Here is a 23,460-nt window from a genome sequence, read left to right as displayed (position 1 = left end):
CACACACATGAAAAATTCATGTTTCCTACCAAGTTTGCTTATGTTTAGGTTAAGGGCATAAGTTTGGTCTTAGGATTGGTGGGGACAATTCACGGTTTTTAAAGTGATCACCTGATATTGGTGGAGGCAAAACAAGGATTGCTCGATATTAGTGGGGACATGGTCCCTCTTGTCCATGCCAAAATACGCCCCTTGGTTAATGTTTGTACAGTAGCTGTCTAAGATTGTTGAGTGCAGGCCACAGTTAGCAGAAGACCCCCAAACACACAATGTGACATAGATAACATTGTTTTTATGCACATTTCATGATTAAGTGTAACAATCTGTTGTCCATACTATTATACTACACATGATTATTGACTGGGCGCATTTCATAATCCTTGGTGCTTAATTTTACAATTTCTGCATTGTCTGAAATCTCATATATTGACGCACTAGACAATCTTTACAATAGGCCAGTCAATCACTTAAACATTCGAATTAAGGTCAAGTGATAATAAAACGTGACGCCTGAAACAAGAGCCATTTCCCAAAGCATATGAGAATGTTTGGTATAATTATGCATTTCCATATTGCATTAACAGAAACATCCACAATTCCAAAATCAAAATGTTAAAAGTGGAATAAAAACCTTTAAACAGTTCATAATAAATAGCGGATAATTAATAAAGACTTGTACAACAATCACGCAACCAGACGGTTGCTTGACATCTACGTGGAAAACAGTGGTCCAGTGGAAGCTGCTGTGAAGACAGGACCGGTATAGAGTCCAGGCCCATCAGAAGGAACCTGTTAACACACAAGGAAAACAGGCATGGATGACTTGGGAAAAACTCCAGTTCACCAGCTTATCTAACTCCTACATGTTGCTTGGTTGTTAAAAGACAACAGTGGCTTCTCTATTCATAACACGTTTGGGGACATGACTTTATTTTCCTCGTGGGAACTGTATGTAAAAGACATAAGTGTGAATGTGTCTTTCACAGAGTTGGGCTGTCAGGGCCTGTAAGGCCTTATCTGTCTTCTCTGAATCATGCGATGTGATCAGATTTCGACTTGGCGACACCATGGCCTTCTAGCTGGCGTAGGGAAATGTCAGTGTTTAACAAACTATGATGGGCTAGGGGCGATAATGCATCAAAGTTATGGTGCGAATCGCTATGAACTCATTCAATGCCATAATGCAGACCTGGGTCTCTAGGGCCGCATGTCCTGCCTGGTTTTGATGTTTCTCTGCTCCAATACAGGTGATTCCAAGTTCCTGAAGCTTGCTAACAAGCTCATAATTTGTGTCACTTGAGTTGAAGAATACAAACCTAAATCATGTAGGGCATGCAGCCCTCGTGGACCGGAGTGCCCAGGTGTGCCATATTGTATAAATATTTTTTAGAAGCCTTGTCCCAGGGTGCCAAAAGGTTAGATAGATAGATAGATACTTTATTTATGTTTAGGTTAGAATATTTCTCTAATTTTGCACTGCTCAATAAGTATAAAGCCTCTAAGAACAATTTCAGAATTGTATATTACCATTAGATGGCAGGAGTGGGAGGACAGAAATTATTGTGTTGATCTTCCGCAAAAATAAATAAATAAATAAACTGAATGGTGACAACTGGATGATTAAAACACGTTAGCGAGAAAGATGTCCTCCTAGACCTTAGAAGAAAAAAAAAACAGTCCTCACACATAAAATATAAAAATTTAGGTCTAATTCTGGCTCGGTACCTCAAATCAAGTTGCCGGGCTAGGGCTGGTTCGGAATTCAATACCCGCATGTGGGTTCAGGCTGGACTTTTTATGCATAATCTTACTTCTACTTGGAAATGAGTATTTTGAAGACTCGTAGCAATGTTAAACTTTTGTTGACAGTACAATGGTTAATGTTATAAACATACTTTTTTTCTAATGAAAGATAAGGTTCAAGCTTTCTTTTTATATAGCCACAGAACAACTTTTTTGGTAGGAATTCGAAGAGTCAAAATGGCTAGAGTTGGCTGTCACCGGAATTTCCCATTTCATGAAAAACATCAGGCATCGAATGAGTTAAACTTTCATAGGACTAATAAAGATGATTGGCTAGTGATAGATTGTACTAGACAGAGCTAGCAAACTGTGTCTGTAGCACGCTGCACAAGCAAATATATTGTTGCATTGATTTAATAGCGGTTTTGTCAACCCACAATGTCTGTAGGAGAATAAATTGATATAATAGCAAATTTACTGCCTAAACCATTTTCAAGAAAAGCTGGACATCATTTAAAAAAGGTAGGACAACTCCAAAGCTAGCAACATTGTCACAACCAGGGCAAGCAGGAACTTTCATTTCGGGGACACAGTTAAAGTGCTGGATCCGAAAACAAAAGAAACAATGTGAAGCTTTTTTCTCATTGCGGAGAGAAACAGATTTACATTACTGCCTGTCTACTAATAAATGAAGAAAGGACGACAGATTTTGTGTAAAAATATTTGGTGAGTGATGTGGCTAGTATTCCTAAATGTTTATATTTTATGAGGTTATTATTACCATAATATAATTATTCAGTGTTGGATTGATTCAGACATGGCACAACTGAAGGCCTAGGTGTGAAATGCACTGCCCGCCAATGGTTTTTAACCTTTCTATATCAAGAAATTTTCCAAAGTCCTCTGGTAAAAATTTGGCAGGCAAATTGTATTTCTGATTTTGTCTTAAAATAGTTTTGAATATTTTCACATTTTGATAATGCGTCGCTGTCAGTTCCAGAAAGTTATTTCACCGTATAACAAGACAAAGCACCAGTAAACTGCATAATGAAGTAATAAATCAATGTTTGTAATTCAAGATCTAGGTGTGCCTTTTTGTGCCATGTGTTGACGGATTTTTTCCCCCTGCAAAACTAGGTCACTGCACAACCTGCAACCATAGTAACCTTGGAGCACCGTGTAAACAGCTTGTAAAACAAAGACACTCAACACTAAAATATTTAACTTTTTGGCTAATAAAAACGGCTCTTAACTCATTTAGTGCCATAGATGTATTTTCACACCATTTACTTTTTTTCGGCCCACACTCAAAGAATTTGATGGAATTTTTGAATTCCCAATTTAAAAGTACAATTAGGTTCAAAATAGAAGTAAAATTATTTAAAATGAGAAAAAAAAATAACTTATAATTAGCAAGAAATAATTTTGCTTTATTGAATACAAAGATATTTAACAATACATACTGTTCCTTTTGCATACATTCTCCACCAAGATAAGTAAATAAGCAGAATCATGAAATCTGATAGAAGAAAAAAAATGTCTTAAGTACAGTAGAGCTATAAATGTCAATATACATATTGTAGAGTTAAAAAAAACTTTAACGGTAATTTTTTTTGTTTTCCAGAAAGAGTATAAATTAGTTATCACATTAAGTAAAAATATCATAAATATAAAAAATAAAATAATAGTGACATTTTGTGACAGTGGGGTAATATATTTTTATGCAATGTGAGTATACTGCTATGAATTTTAGAAAAATATTGTCAGTAAATGAATAAAAAAATAACAGACATTTTCTGACAATGGGGTAAATGAGTTTTTTCCCATGTGAGTAAAATGTAATAAATTATAATAAAAGAAAAATCTGGGATTTTTTAAGACAATGGATTCAGGTGATCTTTTTTGTAATCAGAGGATAATTTAGTTCTAAATTATAGTACAAATATGGAATAAAAAATAAACAACATTTTCTGAGAAAGGTAAGATTTTTATTTTTTTACATTGTGAAAAAATGTAAATGACGAGAGAATACCTCTTTGTCACTGAATGATTTAAATGTAATGGAAAGCAATAAATATGACACATACCACAAGCACAATTTTGACTGGAGCTCAAATCACATAAGTCATGAAGTGTATTATTGCTGCCAGTTGTAAAATGTGTGCACTTTTTTCATTTTCTTTCCTGTTACTGTGAAAAAGGGTCAGCTTTGTGCTGAAGCTTCGAGTCCTTGTAGAAACTATCAAACAATTGCTTTGGCACCATCTTGTGGAACATTTATGGCATAGTGCCGTTTTCTAAACCTTTTTGAAGCTAAAGCACAATTATTTCATTGGAAAAATATTGAACCATTCCCAGCTCCGATTTAAATAGTTTTTCTTTACATTTAAACAATCAAAAAAGTCAAAAGTGGAGCCTATATAAGTAATGAGTTGTAATTGTTTTTTGCGTTTTGTTTTTTTACAATCCTTTAAAACTGTTTTTTCAAGCTCACTATATCTTTATATTGTATAATGTATTTCCTGCAAAAAAAGGCTAAATTATTATTAAAAAATAATTTTAAAGATCTCGGGATGATGTAATAATAGTCTGTGGTTTGCAATAATTTGTGGTCTGTGCGGTCCTTTGAGACTCCTTGTGATTAAGGGCTATACAAATAAACATGGCTTGACTTCATTTTAATTTTTGTTTCCCAGTAAAATACATAAAATGAGCAAAAGGGCAAACAGCAATTATTTAACCAGACTACCTCACAGGCAAATAGTTAACATTTTCTAAAAAAAAATAAAAAACAAAAAAAGCAATTTGCTGCCACAAGCTAATATCGAAGAAATCCACCATTACTGTTCTGATCACTGAAAAGTAGCTAAAACCCCGCGCACACTTAGCGCAACTGGCGACGTCATTTTCCTTCTGGCGTAAGGTGTGCGAGAGCACTTTTTCAAGAAAAACGGCAACATGTTTGATCATTTTGGCACTCTTTGGCCAAATTCTTCAAGTGTGGCCAGTCTCCCTGCTTCGCCGTTTGCTTTTGGTGAACACATTTACTTGTGTGCCATGCTGGCTGATTGACAGAATACACCAGCCTATCAAAGTCACTAACACAGTCACGCACACCTTACACACACTCACACACACACACACAGCCCTTCGCAATCTGCCCGCGCGATAGCATTTGTGTGTTTTCCGCTGCAGAACAAAATGCACGGTGAAAATCTGTGATACAGCAAGAGAAAACTGTATTTAACACACTTCTGTTTCAATTGGTATCACCAGAGTCATTGTCCAGTCGCTAAAGTTCAGATTAATCCTCGAGGAACAATGACAATTAAAGAAACACAACTTTTTACATCTTTGTTGCAATCTGGCCCTATTCTCCTCAATATGGTTCATCATGTGATGTCGAAAAGAGGGCTTTACAGTAGGTAGAGCGCTCGTCTTGGGATCAAGAGGTCGCAGGTTCGATTCCCGGCTACTCTGTGTTGTATGTCAAAGTGTCCTTGGGCAAGACATTGAATCCCTAATGCCCCCAATAAGCAGGTAGGCGCCTTGCATAGATGACTCCCTATTGGTGTGTGAGTGTGTGTGTGTGAATGGGTAAGTGTGAGGCACATTGTAAAGCGCTTTGGTAGGTCTTCATTGACTTGAAAAGCGCTATATAAATGCTGACCATTTACCATTGTGCGGGGGTATCAGGGAAATTCGAGACATGGCGCATGCACTCTGAATACGAAACAACACTGTCTTTGACCGAAGTTCACTTTTATTCTCGAGGAAGCGAATGGTCTGTTGAGGGAATGGAAATTCCGACTCTTTTTACAGAACCCGCTTTTTCAGTTCGTGTCTCTATAAAGAGCTGGCTTTTTCAGTTCCCAAACAGCGCTTCAGGTTGTTTAATCCATTTATCACATTTTTTATGTATTATTGTGAATTATTTAAAAGTGGAAACTGAAGCAAAAATAAGACTTAAACTGTAACATTGAAAAACACAGGAAAAATACATTTAAATATTTATAAACCTACAAAGAAAAAGATTACCATATTTTCCGCACAATAAGGCGTACCTAAAAGCCTTTTTTTTTCAAAAGCTGACCATGCGCCTTATAATACAGTGTGCCTTATATATGGATCAATATTAGGTCGCAAAGTCTTGCAACTAAGGCAAACAGCTGCCGACTAGATTTTCCCCCGAAGGCGAAGTAGTTTGCGGTGTATGCTGGGATTTATATAACGGCGTTTCATTTCCTAACCAATGTGTCAATCATCATTTGAATCAGTCACTATTGGCTAAAGTTATTCGGAGGTAAAAGGGGGGATCCTTTTTATCATTTACAGGCTCGCATAGGCTAAAGGGGCGAAACAAAGCCTGCAATTGGCCGAAAAAGATGAATGTGAATCACACGTTGGGTTGCACTACGGCATAGAGAAAACATTTTTTTACTATTCTGTATTTGTAAATATTTTACTCTCCTGGATTTACTACACTCACGGTTGTAAGAAAACTATGGTTACGTATCATTATTGAACGTGATGGCTGCAAGAGAACTTAGGTGAGCTATGCGGCTTTATATTTTCCCGGTATCTTGTTTTAGAACGATCTTGATGTTTCTGTGATGAGTCTAAACTAAATTCAATTCAAAGTGTTTATTGTCATATGCACAGTAAATAACCTTGTTTCCCTGCACAATAAAATTCTTACTTTGCTGTCCACACAATTGCCAGCAAAAAAATAAAATGGAAACTAAGAAATGTTTGGCATTTCTTGAATCCCAAGACTTTAAACTTCCGAATGATATTTGGAACGATGCATTTGAGTGATTGGTGACATTGTACAGACACTGTTTCCGTACATGTCTGAGACACGTATTTGCTTCTTTGCAAGCTTTCGGAATGTTAAGGGGGTAATAAGTTTGACTGAACTATCTGACTGTTTTGTCGACGTTCCCATTGTAGCGCCTTATAATCCGGTGCGCCTTATGTATAGAAAATATAGGACCAAAAACTATTTTTTGGGGGTGCGCCCTATAACCCGGTGCGCCTTACAGTGCGGAAAATACGGTAAAGGGAATTCAAACCTATTTATACTCAAGAAATTCAAAGTCAACAGCACAGAATCCCTGAAAAACAATGCATTTTGACAGAAGAAAAATAGCATCTCGAAGGGAACTGCCTCTTCATTAGTGGGTAGCCAACTCCTGTCATCTATTTCCAAGAGCCGGCTAATAGTTGTCAAAAAGTATTTTGACAACAAGCACTGTTGAATGTAGGGCTCACATTTTTTTGCTACATAACCCTCATTTGTCTTTTCTTTCAATGAATTAGGAAATACTGTATTCTATTTGCTTTGTAACTATACGCTAGTCGCTATTTTGATGGTGTTTTCATCTGAAATTACGTGACGTAAAAACATTAGAAGAGAGAGAAAAACCGTGCCGCTGTAAACTGCATCAAGTGTGCGGGGGCACAGAACCGTTTCTGCAGCCTAAAGCATCAACGCCAAATTCCCTCAGGCCTCATCGTCAGGTGTGCGTGGGGCTTTATATACTCGACAACACCACGACCTTTTCAAATATTTATCAAGTTGGTAGACAAGAGAAACTGCCAAAAATGAATGGTATAATTAATTGAAGTGATGACTAGGGTTTAGGGAAAATGCTTGACACCATCTCACGGAACATTAATTCCTCCAGTGCCATAACGGATAAATATGTCATCAGAAGCATTGTCTCTGAATGCCAAAACGTAACATTACATTCTTTTGTATTTTTTTTTTCTTCAATTACTCTTAAGACTTTGGTGCTGCTGATGAGTAAGTATCAAGCCTCTATAATTGATTTTAGTATGATACTCCACCACTAGATAGCAGAAATGGCAATAATCAGATCTTCTTCCACACATAGACACGCCCGCACTTCCTTGTGTTGCTTTCTCTATCCAGCGATTGAGAGTGTGTGGGTGGCCCCCGAGGGACTGAAATTATGTGATCCCGTCACCGGAAACATCAGGGTGTGAAAAGTTCTTGCAAAGTTAATGCATCGTTCAGTGTTCTTGCAATAAATTATTATTTTGCAAGCAAAGTGCCCCTGTGCTAAGCATTGTTTAGACACTGAAGGTATCATAAACGCAAAATAAAACACTGACGTGAAAGTTCTGCTTGGAATGCATCCTTTTAAATAAAATGCCTTTTCTTTTTCCAGAAGTTTTCTTGGAATATAGAAATGAGTCCTGTACAACTGCCAGAGGCGGTGCTTCAAGCTCTGAATGTAACCTTCGCCCATGCACACCAAAAATGAGTCACCCCTCACATATGTGTGGTCCAGGTATGTCTATAAATTCCAGTCTCACCACAGGTTCATAGAACTGTAGTTACATTCCTGACTTGCGTTCTATTTCGTTCCTCCCGATTTAACCACTGAATGACTAATACAAGTGTAGTCAAGGGGAACCCAAGAAACGAACTTCAAAGAGACCAAAGACAAGCGATAAGGGAAAGGCCACATTAACGCCGTAAAACCTGGCAAAAGTGCTAGGTGATGCCAAAGTGGCAGGAGCACAGATGTCCCTGAGGGACACCCCCACCAGAGTGGCTCAAGAAGTGGCAATGGCCCTGGCTGGACGGCAGCTCACGCCTGAAGACAGAGGGCGGCCACAGACAGCAAAATGCCAGCTTACAGTCCCCGCAATCCAGCGGGGACAAGCCACCAAAACAGACAGAAGCCGACTGGACAAACGAAAATTCACCGTTGTGACAATGACTCAGTGCAATACATGCATGGGCCTCAAGAGCGCCATCTTGGAACCACCCTCATCCAGCCACCATATGCCCCGAGGAACAAAGACACCAGGCCATGGGGCCTCCACAGGGACACAATAAAGTCCAGCGCGTCGAGCAGAGACAGCTACCACCCGCATGCCCAGGGAAGACTGAGCCAAGGACCCATCATGAAGGGACTGCAGGAAACTCCGGACAACTGGCAGCAAAGCAGGACACTATACCATGGTCCTGACCACGGCCCTCTACAATGTAGAGGGCCGTGGTCAGGAAGTCGTTTGCAGCATGATGTAGACAGGGATGTGATTTGACCCAAGTGAAATTATCTGAAAATTAGGCGGGGGTCTGGGGGCCGCGGGCACCCAGCTAGGTCCAGGGCAGTGCCCTGGTGGGGGGACAAGTCGGGCGAAGCCCCCCGGAGCACATGGGTTTTCCGTGTTTTTAAGTACTTTCAATGCACTCAGATGACAAAGAAATAGACAAAACAACAGCATAAATTTTCAATGTATTTTGAAATATCCCATATAAAATTACAGTTTAAGTCAACTCAAAATCAGTCACATTAAAAAACATTGGACTGCCTTTGCTTTTAAAAACTATCACTGAGAATATCATCATATCTAACTCATGTGATTACTAAGTTAACACATAAATCATGTTGAAGAGTTCAAATTTCATGAACAAATAATTGTATCATGACCAAATGAAAAGTAACTCATATTAGAACATACCACAAATGTCTTTGTTATAGCAGAAGATGTTATCTATAAATGAAAGTACTGTAGTGGGTTGTACATAATTCACCCACGGAACCATTGTTTAGTTAGCGAGTTCCTAGGGGGACTCTTAATTCGGCCGGTTCTAGCCACTCTCGTGTTTGTTTTGTTATTGCCAGTTTAAATGTCATTAAAGCAGCTTTCGTTGGCACCTTTGTTTGACACTCCGCCTACGACTCCCGTCTCTGCTCGCTACATTGGATCACGTCGGGGTCACCAACATTTGTAGATAATTCCTTCTCTAACCAGTCCGATCGAAACTTGTTTTTTACGATCTTAGCAATTTCTTTAACTCGCGGAGCATCTTTGCGTTCGATCTCGGACATCTTTCTTTAAACACTCGGCAAAAACGTGTGAGAAATGAACAATGGCATACTCCTACGCCTTTATAACAAGCGCGTTTATTGGTCAACACGGAGACTTCAACCAATCGCAAGTACGTTTCATTTCAGTTACGGAAACACTAAAATGGAATGCTGTCGAGACGAAATCGGTTTTTTACCAATTAAAAAATCGGAAATTTTAAAATTTTATTTTTGGAGATAAAAAAAGCGGAATTCCGCGAATAAGCGGAAAAATCACATCCCTGTGTAGAGTCTACATCATGCTGCAAACGACTTCCATCCGTTGTCACCAAAAAAATGAAATGAAAATGAAGCCTAGATGGTAGTGTGCCCGCTTTGAGACTGGGAGGTCGCTGGTTCGCGCCTCGGCCGAGTCATACCTAATTGGTAAAATGGCGGCGCCCTCTGTTGGCTGCGGCTGCATCGGCTCGCTACAACGGGTCAGGTGTATCGACATTTCGTTCTGTGTACATTGTTACAAAGAATGACAATACAAAGGAAATTATTATTATTATTATTATTAAATGACCTGCATTTATATAGCGCTTTTCAAGTCAATGAAGGCTTCCCAAAGTGCTTTACAGTGTGCTTCACATTTCCCAATAGCGGCCGTGGAGCCATGTAAGGCGCTAACCTGCTTATTGGGGGCATTAGGGGTTCAGTGTCTTACCCAAGGACACTTCGACATGTAACACGGAGGAGCCGGGATTCGAACTGCGATCTCTTGCTCCCAAGAACTCACAGTACCGGCTTAACTGTCACAAGAATAACTTGCAGTAGGGAGGGCAATACTCCAGATTCTCTAGGCAGAAAAGAGTGGTATGCAACTGACTACAAAACAAGATTAAAGGAAAAAAACCCAGGGGTAATACTGGAATTTATGGACATTCCTGAAATACACAGGTGTCATGAGTGACTAATTTTAGTGCTTGAAGCACCGCCTCTGACAGTCTGGAATGATGAAATAGAAATGTTTTTACCTCTCCAAGAGCCTGTAGTGCCACTGTTGCTGCCATGGCCTTGGCATGTTTTTTGTTGGGACTGGCTGATTGGGGCTGATAGTCGGCACCGTTTACTGTGACCTGGTAAGGACACAAAGTAATAATGAGAAAGCTGAAACAGCCAAAAGGAGCCACTGAGAAGACAATTCGCATAGGTGTCCTACTTTGAAGAGGAAATTCTTGCGGTGGTCCGGCCCACTGTGGTGAACCATGACAAAGTCAGGCTGCGTCAACCGTTTTTTAGTGCACAACTCAATAAGAGCAGACACCGGGTGCTTACCTGTTTGAAAAAATATACAATCAAGTATAAGGTCCACAATCTGGCTGTATTGGAACAACTTTCCGTTCTTGTTCGGTCATTTTCACTTTAAAATGAATTTTTCCTGATTCTGTTGTAAAAAATGTTTTTAAGACAAGACCAATGTTTTGCCATAATTTCCACTATGTGCACATTCCAAATCTTTATTGTCACCACCAAGTGGCTTAACCAAATCAAAAGGGGAAAGATCTATTCATCATAAACTTCATTATTTACCCATGAGGTCCTTGGTTACCACCAAGCCTCCAGTTGGTTTCTGATGTTTCTCTCCTTCAGCCACCAGTCCTGAAAAATAAGTAGAGATTTGAATCATCTATCATCTAGCGCACATGTATTTCGACACATCCTTGACATTGTTTCACTTGATATCGTCCTGAATAAAAATTAGAGAGTCAATTGTACTCAATCTTGTTTCGTAACACCAAATCTTGAGTTTCACCACTACATCAGGGATCTGGAACCTTTCTGACACAAAGAGTCATGACATCAAAATGGTGAGATTTTTCATCAGCGAGAGCCACACTATATATCTTAATGACAAAAATCAAACAAAGTTATCAATCCAAGCCAAGTCGTCAGCACATGTTTTTCACTGTGTGACGTTTGATGATTTCATAAAATCTATGAAATAATTATAATGGCAGAGACTTTTTCCCATATCAACAAATATCACAAATAAAATGTGTATTCCCCCGCAGTTACTTAAAATGGTTAAGGTTCATTTTGGTCATTTGTAATGGTTTAAAAACAAGGTGTGAGCAGAGTTCTTTCGTAGAAATGGCACTAAATAGTGCAAACGAGAAGAATACGGATGTATTTACCTACATCAATGTGACGTGGCCTCAGTTCTAACCTTCGGAATCGAGTGGCAATTATTTGTCATTTATTTTTTTAGTGTAGAAGTGAATCGTTGAGATTTTTTGAATCTTTAAACATTCGTCTTAAAAGTACTTATGCGCATCATTGATCATTTATTCTTTTCATAAGTTGTGCAACTACTGTATACACTAGGGTTGCACAATTTTCTGAAGGAAAAAAAATATATATATTTGCGATTTTTCAGACTAGTAATGCAAATTTACGATTTTTTTCTTTTTTAAAAGAGCATTGTTTGTGCTACTTTTTTTTGTGAATACTTGGGTCAAATACCGTCCACAGTGTTGTTGAAATCCCCTTGAATGACATTTTATACAACTTCAAATATTATGACTTTTCCTAGATTGATCAGAAAAATGAAAAATCATTTTTGATTCACATTTCCATGTAAGGTGTATAAAAAAAGTGCAAAAATGGTCTATAAAATGAAGACACCACTAGGGTTAATCATAATGACATCTTTTAAACTTAAGAAAATGGCACCCTTTTCCGGGGAGCTTTGTCATGGTTGCCGTCTGCTCACTCAATGCTCAAACCGCAGTGTTTTGTGATAGCACGATTGCACATCGCAATATCGATTAGATTTCGGTTAATCGTGCAGCCCTTGTATCCGCTTGAATATATATACAGAGAAAATGGTAGAAGGCAGACGTCACGCTCACATAAGTATTCTGATACATCTCCTTGGCAGAGAGACATGGAAAAAAATCCTACTGACATTTCATCTTACCAACATTTAAGGTAGAAAAGCTCTACAGCGCTACTGCTGCTTGTGAAGAAACCCGGCGTTGCACTCACCGCCAAAATGTGTAAAAATACTGATAGGAGCCACATCTGGCTCCCGAGCAAACGTTTCCAACCCCTGAGTTAGTGTGAAGGATTTATCGCAAAACCAACTGACCCTTGCGGTCCACTTTGAAGTCGATGATGATCGGCTCCACGGTGCCTTCACGGTTCCTCCCCAGGCCCTCTCCTGTCCTCCAGCCCATCTTTTTCATCATAAATTCTCCAACTCCTCCTGATACTGGAGCTGCCCTCAGGAATTGATCCTAGCCAATATATATTGAGGTTTAACAGAACAGAAATAGGGGCTAAAGGCAGATTTGAGCTTCAAGTTTTACCTTCTTCAGCCAAGCCTGTGGGCCGCTATTGGACAACTCCTCTGAAGAGAGGACCTGGGCTCCTGTGGAGCCCGTGAAAAGACCAGGAACAGTGTTAGACTGGGCCCACGCATCCACCTGTTGAATGACAACCTAATGAGTGTAAACAGCAAATCCAGACATGCTTGTGTGATCTAAACCAGTGTTTTATAACCTGTTTTTGAGCTAAGGCATATTCCTTTAATTTGAAAAAAAATCTCAAAGCAGTCCGTCTTAAAGGTTTAAAAACAATTGCCGGCACCAGTTTCATATTGATCTTTTCTTAAATCTTAAATAGAGAGTAGAAAGTTACTATCATTTGTGGTCGCTGTTGCTAAGAAGTTAATACTGCTTATTCATTTTAGTTAGTAATTCTGCTGTATTTTGGGATTATATATTCTGAACATACTTTTACAATATTTTTATTTTGTTTTCCCTGAAAAATAAATACTAAAATTGAACAAAAAAATATTCTGGAGGAAAAAAACGTATTTCAGTTTGGTATAAAATATATGTATTTTTTAGTAAGAGAAGAAAATAATTCTGTATTCCTTTTATATTATGATTGATTGCCAGACAATTTCAAACAGCTCAACAAACATACTAAGTTATCAAATATATGTCACCGTACTATTCTGTGAGGAGATAATTAGAAAACAAAAAGAGGATAAAAGTCATGTACAGCCACCTACTGATATCGACAAATGTTAGCTTTACTTGACTGATCAATGTGAGAAAGCAATGGCATGTTTTTTTTAAATAATAATAAAAGTGGGCAATTTCAGTGACACACTAGACGAGGTCTCACGGCACACTGGTGTGCATCGGTTCACTGGTTAAAAAAACCATGATAATGCAACCATAGTACTTGTTTGTGTGCCACTTGAACTGTGAGAAAATAATCAATTAGCAACTTTTTGATGTCCAAATGATTCAATAACTATCTGTATAAACCATTATTGGATTAAATCAGAGATTTGATTTGTAAAGTAAAAATTCTGATTTAAAACTTTCTGTTATTTGACTCTGGGTAATTTGAGAAAAAAAAAAAAAAAAAAAAAAAAAAAAAGCTCTTTATGATTTTTCTTAATACAGGCAGTCACAAAAAAAATAGTAGCTTAGCTGACAGTGTCAAAAGACAACCATCCAGTTTTCAACTTTCACTCTTAAATGAAAGCAGGTTAAATTTTACTGAGAGGATAAAAATGATGCTGAATAAGTACACAATCGACTACCTGCTCTTGTGCCCGGCTAAGCATACAAATAGCGTTGACGTCATACGGGTTTTCGGCCAATCGCTTCTGAGCTTTGATTCTCTCGCTCACAGCCTGAGAGATGTCGACGGGCTGCGAAGACAAAACCGCTCAACAAATGTGATATTTTTCAAAACTGTACTAGAAATGTGTCGTAAGCGCAAGTGCACCTGCGGAGACAGACTGGGGAAAACGCTGTCATCATCTGCCGCCGATGCCTCGGCCGTCCCAGTCAATTCTGCATCTTTTGAATTTTCACTGGAAGCTGAAGAAGAGACGGCTATGGTCTTGGGGACGGTCGTCTTTGTCTCATCTGAAGTTTTTTCAACAGGAACCCAATCTCCATAAGCATCCAATGTCTTACTTTCCTGGATAAAATGAATAGCGTGACTGACAAAGAAAAAAAAAACAGACCTTTGAAGGTCAATATTTCTTTGAAACCTTTTTACGGTGTTGAGATCCTGAAGAGACTGGGAATTCTTTTGCTATGCCTGCATCACTTCGTGCAGCAGGTCGCACGGTCGTGTTCTAAACGGGAACATGTTGGTGTTATTTTTCCCTTATAGACTACAATCAGTAACTAACATGAAAAATGTAGTGAAAAATATTAAAAAGGAAATCAGGCTTTTGCCCTGCCATGTAAACTCATGTCATACAGTACAGAATATATTTTTATCTCTAGGTATGAAGCACAAAAATATTTCCTTCATGGACAGAGGAAATAATCAGTACTTTTAGTCTACTGTGAAGTAATTTGATCTGCAAAATGCGAGTGCACTTTACACTGATGTTGAAGCTGATAGCTTTATGTTCACGCAGAAACAGTCCCCCAAATGGTCTCTCGTCGTCCTCATCGGTCGGCACGTGAGGCACCGCCACCGGCAGCTCACCTTTGCTGTCCACAATCATCTTACATTTCTAAAAACACAAACGAGTTGCTGAAATCAGACAGAGGTTTATTTCGATCATGAGCTTACACCATCAAATCCCATGACCTCAAAATGATGCACCAAAGTTTCGATTGATGTAGAACACCCACTCGTGTATAATGTGCACCCCTAATTTTTTATTACAAATCGGTATGACATTTTGTTTCACTTTTTCTCAGTTCAAACTAAGCAATGTTAGTGACAAACGTCGAAAATGTGTGGCCAGTATTTAAATAATTTTTTGACAATGTAAACTATGAAGACAATACCAAAATAACAATAACAATGTATTTATTTAATGTCCTTCAAAGTCCGATTTATCATCATTTACACCAGTGGTTCCCAAAGTGGGTGGTGCCGCCCCCTCGGGGCGGTGGGGAAGAAGAAGGCGGTAGGGGGGCGGCAGTCTGAAGTCAAAGTCAGAAATTTGAACGTAGTGCGGATGTGAAGCTGCAAAGCATTACGTTTTTTTTCCAAGGTTTTGTAGTGAGTGATGGAGTTTTGGCCAACCACAATTGGTAAGTTTTAAAAGCGCTGACCAATCAGAGTCATGTTTTAATAATAGCACAAGCCAATAAACGCAATTCAAAGTTTGCAAGCACCACACTATGCCACACCCACCGTGTGAGCTCAATGAGTGTCATGGCAGACTCCGGAAACATAGTCCCAGAGTCAACTAACGTGAAGGAAACAAAGCTTGCACCGAAGAAGGGCGTTACATCACTTGATTGGACCTATTTTGGTTTTGACGAAGCAGACGTAGAGCAGAAGAAAACGCCGGTTGCAGAATTTACTTTTGCGTAGTTGCTAGGTCCAGAGGAAAGTAATTTGTACTAGCACCTTAAAAATGATCACAAATTACAATACACGGCATTTCAAAAACGATTACAAGTAAAAGACGAAGAAAGTGCATCTACTAGTGGACTGGGAGGTGAACAAACCTCCATTCAGCATTTGTGCCATTCACGCCAGACGAAAAGAGCTCGCAAAGGCACAAAGAAATAACCAATGCTGTGACTCTAGCTGATAATATCTAATAGTGTCAACCCCAAAACTGCATTATCGATTCGAGGTAACGCTTTTTATTTATGCAAGTTAATAATGCTGGAGGGGTGGCGGTTGGGTTGCACTAGTAATACACTGAGGAGCCAAGGGGGCACCATCCTGCAAAAGTTTGGGAACCATTGACATACACTAAAGAGTTGTTTACCTCGTCCTACTTTTCTCCGTTTACATATTTCAGGATGACTTTCTTTTTTTTTTCCAATTCTCAAACATCCGTCTCTGATAGTAATAGAAATAATATGATAATGGGATAAAAACGAATGCCTTTTTGTATGTCATATATATATCACTGGTGGTCTAGTGGTTAGAATTCGGGGCTTTCACCACTGCGACATGGGATCGAATCCAGTTGCAGCCAAAGTTTTGTGATTGTGGTCAGCAAAATTAATCAATCATTGCACAAATACGGTAGTATACCACATGACTCGCACCCAAACTTAACTTTTTAAGGTAAAAAAAAGAAAATGCAATATACACAGATGAATACAGTAATTGGGATATAGGATTGAATAGGAGAAACAATTTGTACTCGCGTTTTAAATTTTGAAAACACTGTACTGCAATTGATTGACAATAATTTTCTTATGTCTACAAAACTGCGTTATGAGTTTAGATTCTGACTCCTTACATCAGTGTACCCCTTGATGCTGATACTGTTGGCCTGCTTTGCTACTTTCGTCTTCACTTCCTCCAACGCCGCATTTATGGAGCTTGACAGGTTTGCACCGGGTGGATTGTTGCCTATGTTGGGCAATGGCAGCAGCGCAGATAAAGTATTGATGTTGGACAGTGCAGCGGTCATGGTGGCTGAAACACAGACACAAAGACTTATATACAACAGCTGATGCATTTCCAAGGTTAATCTAACTCACTTTCATACCTGCTGTCATCGCAGCATTCATGGCCATGCTTGGAAAGGACAATGGCAGCATGGAGCTTTTCAGGCTGTCAGGGATGGCCATACCAACTTTGGCACACATTGCAGCTGCGTTGGCCTTGGCAATTTCCAAAAGTTGCTCTTTGCCTGAGGGATCATAAAGGTAATTTACCAGATGTTAAAAAACTATACATTTTCTTTAGATCAATCACATATTACTCTGTTACTCTAACTATTTGTATATTAACAATTCATATTAATCAAGCATCAAAGTCCACCAGAATTTTCCGTTATGCTAGTGGGTGAAATTTACCAATCACAGCTCACCTTTTTTCTGAAGCTGAGCTGTGATTGGTTGCTGACTGTATGGAAAACAAAAGTTGGAACAGGGTTTAAGACTTAACCCAAAAAGTCTCTCCGGGCTTAAAGTTTTAAAGAAACTTTACATTTTACTACATGCTTTGAATCCCTTTAAAGGCAACCCACGTTTTTTTTTATGACAGCTATCATTTTCACGGTTCCACAAATGTTGTGGTTCAACAAAATTACTGTATTTTCCGCACTTTAAGATGAACTGGATTATATGTCGCGCCCCCCAAAAGTAGACCGATTGTTGTGATATATTTCTTGATATATAAGGTGCACTCGACTATAGGGCGCATAGAATTACGACTTAATGCTAGGGTTGCACTAAAACTTAATGCTAGGGTTGCACTAAAACTAAATAAATACCATATTTGTGCAATCATTGAATAATTTGAAATAAATCACTAATTGCGGATCAAACGGGAATCAAACTCGAATCGCGGCGGGGAAAGCGCCGGAGCCAATCCACTAGAGTCCTCGAGATACAGAAAACATGTAAAAAAGGTTTAGGTTATTATCTCACTATTTATAGAGTTGGGGGCCACAAATACTGTATTGTATCGCTGACTCACAAAGTCTTTACGAATCGCACAAATGTCTGAACTGAATGAAAAGATAGAAGTAATTTAGTCGCCTAAAAAGATAAAAATCAAACCATGGCAGCACATATTCAGCGTTTGTCAAATATAATGTTTGGTTGGAGCTAAATAAACATGAAACAAAATGGTACATAGATATTTTATCACTTTCTGTTTTCTCATTTTTAGAAAATTGGTATCTGGTACTGTGACGAAAATATTGTTACAATGACTTGACATAAGACCTACTGCCTTTTCCTACGTTATCTATGTCCCTAATGTCCTGGTGGTTAGGATTTGGCTCTCTTTTACTTTCGCTAACCCAGTTCCGTCTCAGTTGTCCCCATTTTTGTAAAATTGTGGTCAGTGGTGAATACGGACTGAGCAAAATTTGCACAAATATAATACACTAGGAAGTGTCACCAATTTATACCATACATAAGGCGCACTGGATTATAAGACGCACATTCAAATTTCTAGCCAATTCGCGATGTTTTGGTCCGCCTTATAGTCCGTAACATAGATAAATTATGTATGTGCCCTCACAGTCTCAAGAGCCAATACACTGTATATGGGCTGTTTGGGGTAATTGCCAACTATTATTTAAATTTGAGGATTCATGCCAGTCTGGTTTAGCAGCATTGTGCATTAAACCCAAAGCTAAATTGTGCATGTGACAATTTACAGAATATACAGTCTACGAAAAGTATGCACAAACGATCATCATTAAAACTTAAGGAGCTGTTTTTTAAGGAACAATGGGCAAATGTTAGTTTCGAGATGTGCAAAACTTAATAGATAAATGCAAAGACTAGTAGATGTGATCGCAGGAAAATGAGGTTGTACAGAGTATTAACACAAAAGGGGGTCATTTTTTGCAACGCCTACTTTTCGATTTTGTATTTGTTAGCACAATATAAAATGTTGGATAAATGTAGTTTCTTATCACGATTTTGTCTCATTTGTTGCTGATTCTTGGAAAATGTTTTCAGTTTTTCAACTTTACGTTTAAAGCCTGAAATATGGCAATATGTCGAAAAATGTTTGGGGCCGGGGGGTTCAATACTTTAACAAGGCACTGTATTTCTTATATCTGACCAAAATCACTGATTCGTTGAGAGCTGTCAGGGTTTGTCCCATGCTGTCGCGAAGGGGATCTTTTCTTGCGCAGTATGAGCTCAGGTGAGTTGCTTGGCTCTCGTTTCCAGCGGTCCCTCTGGCTATAGGTCCTTAGCCGTTCACGCGAGCAAGAACGTGATCTTCGTAATCTCCGGCTTCTGGACCTGCAAAGACATTAAAACAATTCTATTACCGATACCCTGACGTATCCTATCTAACTGACCAGAAACCAACCTCGACCGGGATCGTTTCCTTTTTGAAGAACTTCTGGATCTGGATCTGCGAAACCTATAGGGTGACCGGGAACGTTTTCGTTTTTTGTCTGTTTTTTCTTCTTTACGCCTTGACGGGGATTTAGAGGGCTTACACCTCATTTTTGCAGGGGATTTTTTTACTTTGGCTGGGCTGTGTTCTGATGTCTTCTGCTGTAGCTGGGTAGGATCAGTAGTTTGATGACATTGACTCGATGGATTTGACATGGATAGAAGTGCCACATGATGAACAGCTGGAACGTTTCCAAAAAAGTATTAGTTGACAGTCAAAACTAATACAAGTATCACAAAACAATTACCGTGATTTTCGGAGTACAGAGCGCACCTAATAGAAAGCCGCATTCTACTGAATCTTGTTTTGTCTGTGTAAAAGCCGCACTAGATTTTAAGCTTAAGCGGGGTGCACACTTGTGGGGAATTTGGCGTTGAGGCCTGTGGCTGCAGAATGCCAACGGCACTGTGCTCTACCGCGAGTTGTTTACGTCAAGTGTTTTCAGATCATGTGACCATTCAAGATGGAGACTCCCAAAGCGATGACTAAAACGAGCACATGCTTATTACTATGCCGAAAGAAAATCCAAATGAGGGCTGCTTGGTGTAAAATGTGAGACCCTATAGTCCTAGACGACAGTACCAGGGTAACAACCAAAGTGCCAAATTGCAACACTTGAAACATGGATTTTTGTGTGGTTGTCGCTGGGACGGACAAAATTGCATTCGCTTGTCACAGTTCCTAGAGGATTGAAGGAAACTCCAGGGGCCAGACATGGACTCCGATGAAAAGGTAGGAGACAGAAGTGTTTTTGATAACTTCCAGTGCTGTTCAATTCAGATAAAATTAAAGACTTGCTTTGTAGGTGAAAAAGTTGAAATGTCAGTAATGAGTAAGTATTGAATGAAGTTCAGTCGAATCTCCTCTTTTACTCCTGTTATGTATTGTAAAATAATGTTGGCAAAAGCGGGCTTCATTAATGTTTCTAGACGCCAATTCAGTGTTTTGTATCTAGAAGAAATGGAAACGCAAGGAAAAGGGTAACTTGCCTCTGTTACCCGCACACCTGAGGAAATTTGCGACCGAGTGCCAAAATTTTCAAAACGCTGCGTGACCGCGCACACACACAGGACAAAATAAAATGCATACCAAGGGTTAATCATACAATTTATTTGGACCTATGTGAACTACTCATTCATTGTATTGGTCTACTGTTTCTGGGCAAAACTTTTCCCCACACCATTAAAAAAAAGCCACACTGTATTTAAAGCTGCAGTATTTAAAATGTAGAAAAAAAATAGTGGCTTGTGGTCTGGAATTTACGGTAAATTAAAATAAAAAAAAATTCGGGATTAAAGTAACATTTACTTCAATGTATATCACTGAGAAATTATCTTACAAGGCAGAAATACTTTAATGGTAATTAAAACTGAGTGACAGACAGACACACACACGCTAGAAGACATGAACAATGCCTACTTAGATCTTTGTTGGTTTCAGTTGTGGCCTCAGCTTGTTCTTCATTATGTTCCAAACTCTGCAGTTCTATGATGTATTTTGTTTTAGGACTTGTACATAGCAGTAGTATACTTTTTGCATCGTCTTGTTTGGGCTCTTTGGGTGGGTCCAAACCATTGTTGTTGTCTAAGGACCTAGTCACACCCAGTACATGCAAGAAAATCAGGGTTGTATTGTTAGCCACATTTCCTTTGTTTCTAGTTGGTCCATCAACACATTGTACCTTGACGAGGTGTAGTGACGCGGTGAACTGGATCGTGAGCGTGATTTAGATTTTCGCTTTCCAGGTCGAGAACTCCACCTCTCTGAGCTGGAATGTGAACTGTAGGAATGTAAACTTGTTTTGCTGTCATCTCCCCTTGCTGCAGTGGAACTGTCCTGCAAAGACCAGCTTATTTAGCCCTCGAGCTTTGTGGGCAACTTGATTTGATAACCAACAAGGATGGATCAAAGTCAGAATTCCCTTTTTTTTTTTTTTTACCTGTTTAGGAATGATATCAGGCAACTCCACACATTTACCCTTCATTTGCTTAGTGATAGAATCTAATGTATTTTCCGGACTCTCATCTTTACGCCTCTTCTTCTTTTTCTTCCCTGCTTTATGCTTGTGACTTCTGGAGCTACTGGCATGATCACCTGAAATAAGTCACTATTAAAGTTTAAACAAGACAGAAAAGCATCTCGTTCAATTAGAGAGGATTAAAAAAAAAAAAAACTTACTTTGCTTTCTATTGTCTGTTGAAGCGTCTTTTCTGCAGTAAATGGTAACAGATGGTTTAAAAATGACATATCTTAAATGCTGGTGTTACTGCAGCTGTGAGAATCAAATGTACTTTGGTCCAAAACCCGACATCCTATTTACCCAATTTTACAAGGCAATTGAGAAATACACATATGTACTAGCACCCATACTCACACAACTTAAAAGTAATGAAAACAATGCTTTAGAATTAATAATGCATAATAATAACAAAAAACTCAAATGTGGTGAAGGTTTTACCTGGAAGCGGCATCCAATTCCACCCCTGACTCAGAATTGCTTTCCTTGGCTTCTTTCTCTCGTTTCCGCTTCTTTTTCTTAATTTTGTGTTTTTTGTGCTTATGTTTCTTGTGTGAACTTCTATCCTCAATAAGTTTTTCTCTGTTGTCATCTGCAGTCATTTCACCGTGTCCACAAACAGCTTGGGGAGCTCTGTCATAACGATTGATGGGGGAAAAAAATAGGTACAATCTTAAGCGTGCTGGTTTAAGAAAATGGAGGTCCTCGAGGACCACATCTCAGTATGTTTAAGAGGGTTCTTCCAAAAAAATCTGGACGAAATAAGATCGATGTTACATTTCGGCAAAGCTAGCCGGTCCTTTGAAACGTGTGTTGAAGGAGGTAACCTTAAAAACATGCAGGATGGCAGCCGACGAGTATCACTTTGCTAAAATAACGTTGCATCAAAAAAGTCTTATTAACACTTGATTTGTATCATAGACGTTAATAAATATTATTGCTATTCTTTGAGAAAAACACACTTCTTTTATCAAACAAGGTTAAGATATCAAAATGGGTAGTTTGCTATAGTGCAGTCCTGTAAATATTATAAATCACAAATTACGTTGCAACTGACATATTTCTAGAGACTACCAGTTCAGCGCTATTTTACAAATCTGTTAAGGATTATTTTGAGTAAAATGTCAGCTCCATTATTGTAATGTAAAGCAACGTGACGTGTTTTAGAGAATCGACTAATTACAACAACAATGCCGTCATTGCAATATAATTACTGTTTTTTTTTTTTAATCCACCAACACGTTTCTACAACGCTTAAATAGTATACAAGCGTATAAATCGATCATTGACAGTTTTTTTTCAGACTGACCATAAAACTTCAGTTTATTTCTAACCAAAGTAACAACAAAATAGAATATTGACATACGTTTTGTTGGCATTCTGGTCTTCAATTTCGCGCATTTTATTCAAAATAAAATCTTGAAATATTTGTTCTATGTTGGCTGCCATTTTCTGAGTGTGCCGCTAAAGTTCCGGGTAGGAACTGTAACGAGGGTAAATTTCCGATGTAATCTTATGTCACCATCTTGAGGTTCGCATACCTGTCGAATTATAAATTTCCCCGCATTTTATACGTTTTAAGCATCTCAAATTGTGTACGCCACACGACATTTTTTGGACGTGGAATATCAAATAAATATATTTTTTTGCCCATTTATCTCCAATCTGGATCGTCTCGGTCACTGTTAACATACGACAAAGTCGTCGTAGATTGTTATTATTCTGGCGGTTCACACTAGCAAATGTTACCCTCGATCAAGCATGTATTTTAAACCAAATTGAGTTTTTTTTTTTGTTAGAGTAAAACCATTGTAGGTCTGCCAAGTCATGCACTGCTACGTATAATAAGCAACATTTAATTTACTGCAAGTGGGGAAATAACTTGGTAAGATTCTGAAAGAATGGTGTGTGTTGTATATGGTAAATAAAATAAACTTGTTTAATTAAATCATCTAATTGATG

The 23,460-nt window shown here is 38.7% G+C and overlaps 1 protein-coding gene across 1 annotated transcript; it reads right to left on the bottom strand.

Moving 5' to 3' along the window:
• Positions 1-272: 272 nt before the first annotated feature.
• Positions 273-23,022, bottom strand: sonb (SON DNA and RNA binding protein b). Its single transcript, XM_088332175.1, has 20 exons — positions 22,865-23,022; positions 21,940-22,131; positions 21,660-21,691; positions 21,421-21,575; positions 21,163-21,317; positions 20,901-21,073; positions 19,392-19,662; positions 19,137-19,321; positions 17,098-17,241; positions 16,846-17,024; positions 15,007-15,141; positions 14,665-14,751; positions 14,394-14,591; positions 14,206-14,316; positions 12,953-13,069; positions 12,733-12,880; positions 11,172-11,240; positions 10,801-10,916; positions 10,616-10,717; positions 273-789 (listed from the first exon to the last, which is right to left on the bottom strand). Exons 1-20 carry the CDS (start codon positions 22,945-22,947, stop codon positions 712-714), a joined length of 2,730 nt encoding a protein of 909 aa, XP_088188301.1. The 5' UTR covers positions 22,948-23,022; the 3' UTR covers positions 273-711.
• Positions 23,023-23,460: the final 438 nt, after the last annotated feature.

This window comes from Urocampus carinirostris, chromosome 3 (genome assembly GCF_059441175.1).
Source record: "Urocampus carinirostris isolate Australia breed hairy pipefish chromosome 3, RoL_Ucar_1.0, whole genome shotgun sequence".
Lineage (NCBI taxonomy): Eukaryota > Metazoa > Chordata > Actinopteri > Syngnathiformes > Syngnathidae > Urocampus > Urocampus carinirostris.
The sequence above is the reverse complement of the archived record's forward strand: the minus strand, read 5'-3'. Positions and strand labels throughout refer to the sequence as shown.

What these genes read in the sequence shown, in the direction of transcription:
- sonb (XM_088332175.1), bottom strand. Translation starts at nt 22,947, where the DNA reads ATGGCAGCCAACATAGAACAAATATTTCAAGATTTTATTTTGAATAAA. An exon ending in TGAAACCAACAAAGATCTAA is followed by an intron (nt 19,663 to 20,900) that starts GTAGGCATTGTT and finishes GAAACGTTCCAG; the next exon opens with CTGTTCATCATGTGGCACTT. An exon ending in GGTAACCAAGGACCTCATGG is followed by an intron (nt 10,917 to 11,171) that starts GTAAATAATGAA and finishes TTTTTCAAACAG; the next exon opens with GTAAGCACCCGGTGTCTGCT.